The sequence below is a fragment of the Trichechus manatus genome, unplaced genomic scaffold (genome assembly GCF_000243295.1).
Source record: "Trichechus manatus latirostris isolate Lorelei unplaced genomic scaffold, TriManLat1.0 scaffold00545, whole genome shotgun sequence".
NCBI lineage: Eukaryota > Metazoa > Chordata > Mammalia > Sirenia > Trichechidae > Trichechus > Trichechus manatus.
Window position 1 is genome coordinate 53299 of NW_004444481.1, and position 1983 is coordinate 55281.

At 31.8% G+C, this 1983-nt stretch overlaps 1 protein-coding gene across 1 annotated transcript in view; it reads right to left on the bottom strand.

Annotated features, from left to right (window-relative positions):
* The window catches only part of LOC111819412 (centrosomal protein of 290 kDa-like), a 4950-nt gene that overhangs the window by 1010 nt on the left and 1957 nt on the right, over positions 1 to 1983 (bottom strand). Inside the window, exon 2 of the mRNA XM_023725869.1 lies at positions 1850 to 1939. Coding sequence (XP_023581637.1) covers positions 1850 to 1939 — 90 coding nt within the window. The remainder of the gene's footprint in view (positions 1 to 1849; positions 1940 to 1983) is intronic.

Below are 1983 nucleotides of genomic sequence, written 5' to 3' on the forward strand. Positions count from 1 at the left end.
CAGATCAACTGTTGTAACAGAAAAGAATCCAGAAATAATCTCAAATTCAATAGGAATTGTGTATATATATAATAAATAAATAAGTGAATAAACCAAACTCATTGACATCGAGTCAATTCTGACTCATAGCAACCCTACAGGACAGAGTAGAACTGCCCCATAGAGTTTCCAAGGAACCCCTGGTGGATTCGAACTGCCGACCTTCTGGTTAGCAGCCATTGCTCTTAACCACTACTCCACCAGGGTTTCCATAATAAAAACAGAAAGGCAAAATATCCAATTTTAAATAGCATTCTACCCTACTGCATCCATATTTCACCCTATATACCAAAGTGAATTATATATGCTGCAAAGATTTAAATGTCAAAAATGAAACCAGAAAGCACTATAAGAAAACATGAGAAAATGATTTTTACATTCAGAAGCCTTTCTAATTAGGACACAAAGGCCAAAAACCATTAAAAAAAAAATTAACTACACAATATAAAAAGAAATACCTCATAGAAAAAAATACCATGAAGTCAGAAGACAAATGAAAAACTGAAAGAGTACATTTGCATATACACCACAATTACACTTGCAGCAATTTATCTTACAGATATTCATTTGCAAAATAGTTAATATACAAGGATATTCATTAAAGATTATTTCTAATAGCAAAAATTGAAAACCTTCTAAATGTCAATCAATAGGGAACCAATTAAATAAATAACATACACATCTACAAAGAAAAATTATACACTAAAAAGAACAAAGCAATACTACATGTACTAATATAAAAAAATTTAAAAGATATTAAGTTGTTTTAAAAAAGGAAAGTGCAGAAGAATAAATCTAACATTCTACCATCCTCCTCCCCCAAATTAAATATGGTAAACACAACTATTTACTCCAGGGATTGGCAAACTGACATGCCACTATTTCTATAAAATTTTATTGGAAATCAGCCTCTCTACTTCACTTATCTGTTGTCTACGGCTGCTTTCATGCTATCACAGCAGAGCTGAGTAGTGCAACACAGACCAGATGGCATAAAGTCTAAAATATTTACTCTTTGACTCTTTACAGAAAGTTTGCCAAGCCCTGATTAATTCTATAGGCCTCATTTCTATTGTCACTGTTTCTGTTTAAAATATACGTTATCTGAGCTTCCCAGATGATAATCAATTTCAAATAGCCAACAAAATTTTTGTAAGCCCAGGTAGAAATGATGACTATAAAAGTAATAGCTTTTAAAAAACTCAGTAGTACATTCACCACTATCTCTGTCAACGTTTTTCAAAATATGCATCCATCACAACCCTAGCTTCTAATACGGTAGGGCCAGGAGACATGGTTGGAATTGGAGTGGTAAGGAAGAAGATAAGTGCATTTTGAAAAGGCTTTCCAAATGATTCTGACAGATTCCCTTTTTTACTCCCATTACCACTGAATACCAAGTTTGATTAATTTGACATGGAAAGTACAGTTAGAAAAACTAAAATTAAACCTGGAACTAATATAACTAGTATATACCAGATAACTGTGAGTTTTGTAAAAAAAAAAAAAAATTAAATTTTATTTAGAATCCTCTATTTTAGATGACAATTATAGTTTGGACTTTGACATCAAAAGTTTAAAGTTTTACTCATTGGTGTTGAAGGGCTCATTCAATTATAAATGAGCTAGAGGACTACACTATGACACAGTTCTTAGAAAGAGTTTTTCTACCTAAGATACATAATAAACTAAAAAAGAAAAAGTCTAATAAAAATGCCATTAACTAGTGTAAGATCTTTAAAGAAAACTAAGACCAAGAAACATCCAAAATACAAAACAATAAAGCCATTATATCAGTTGAGAAAAGCACCTTCCATTCTTCTACTTTTGCACTGACAGCTACCATGACTGGATCATCTTCTTCGTTTTTCACTTTTAAAAGTTCTGTGAGCTCCTGCACCTAAAAAGCAATAATCAGTTTAAGAAATGTTGCAAATTGGTGCA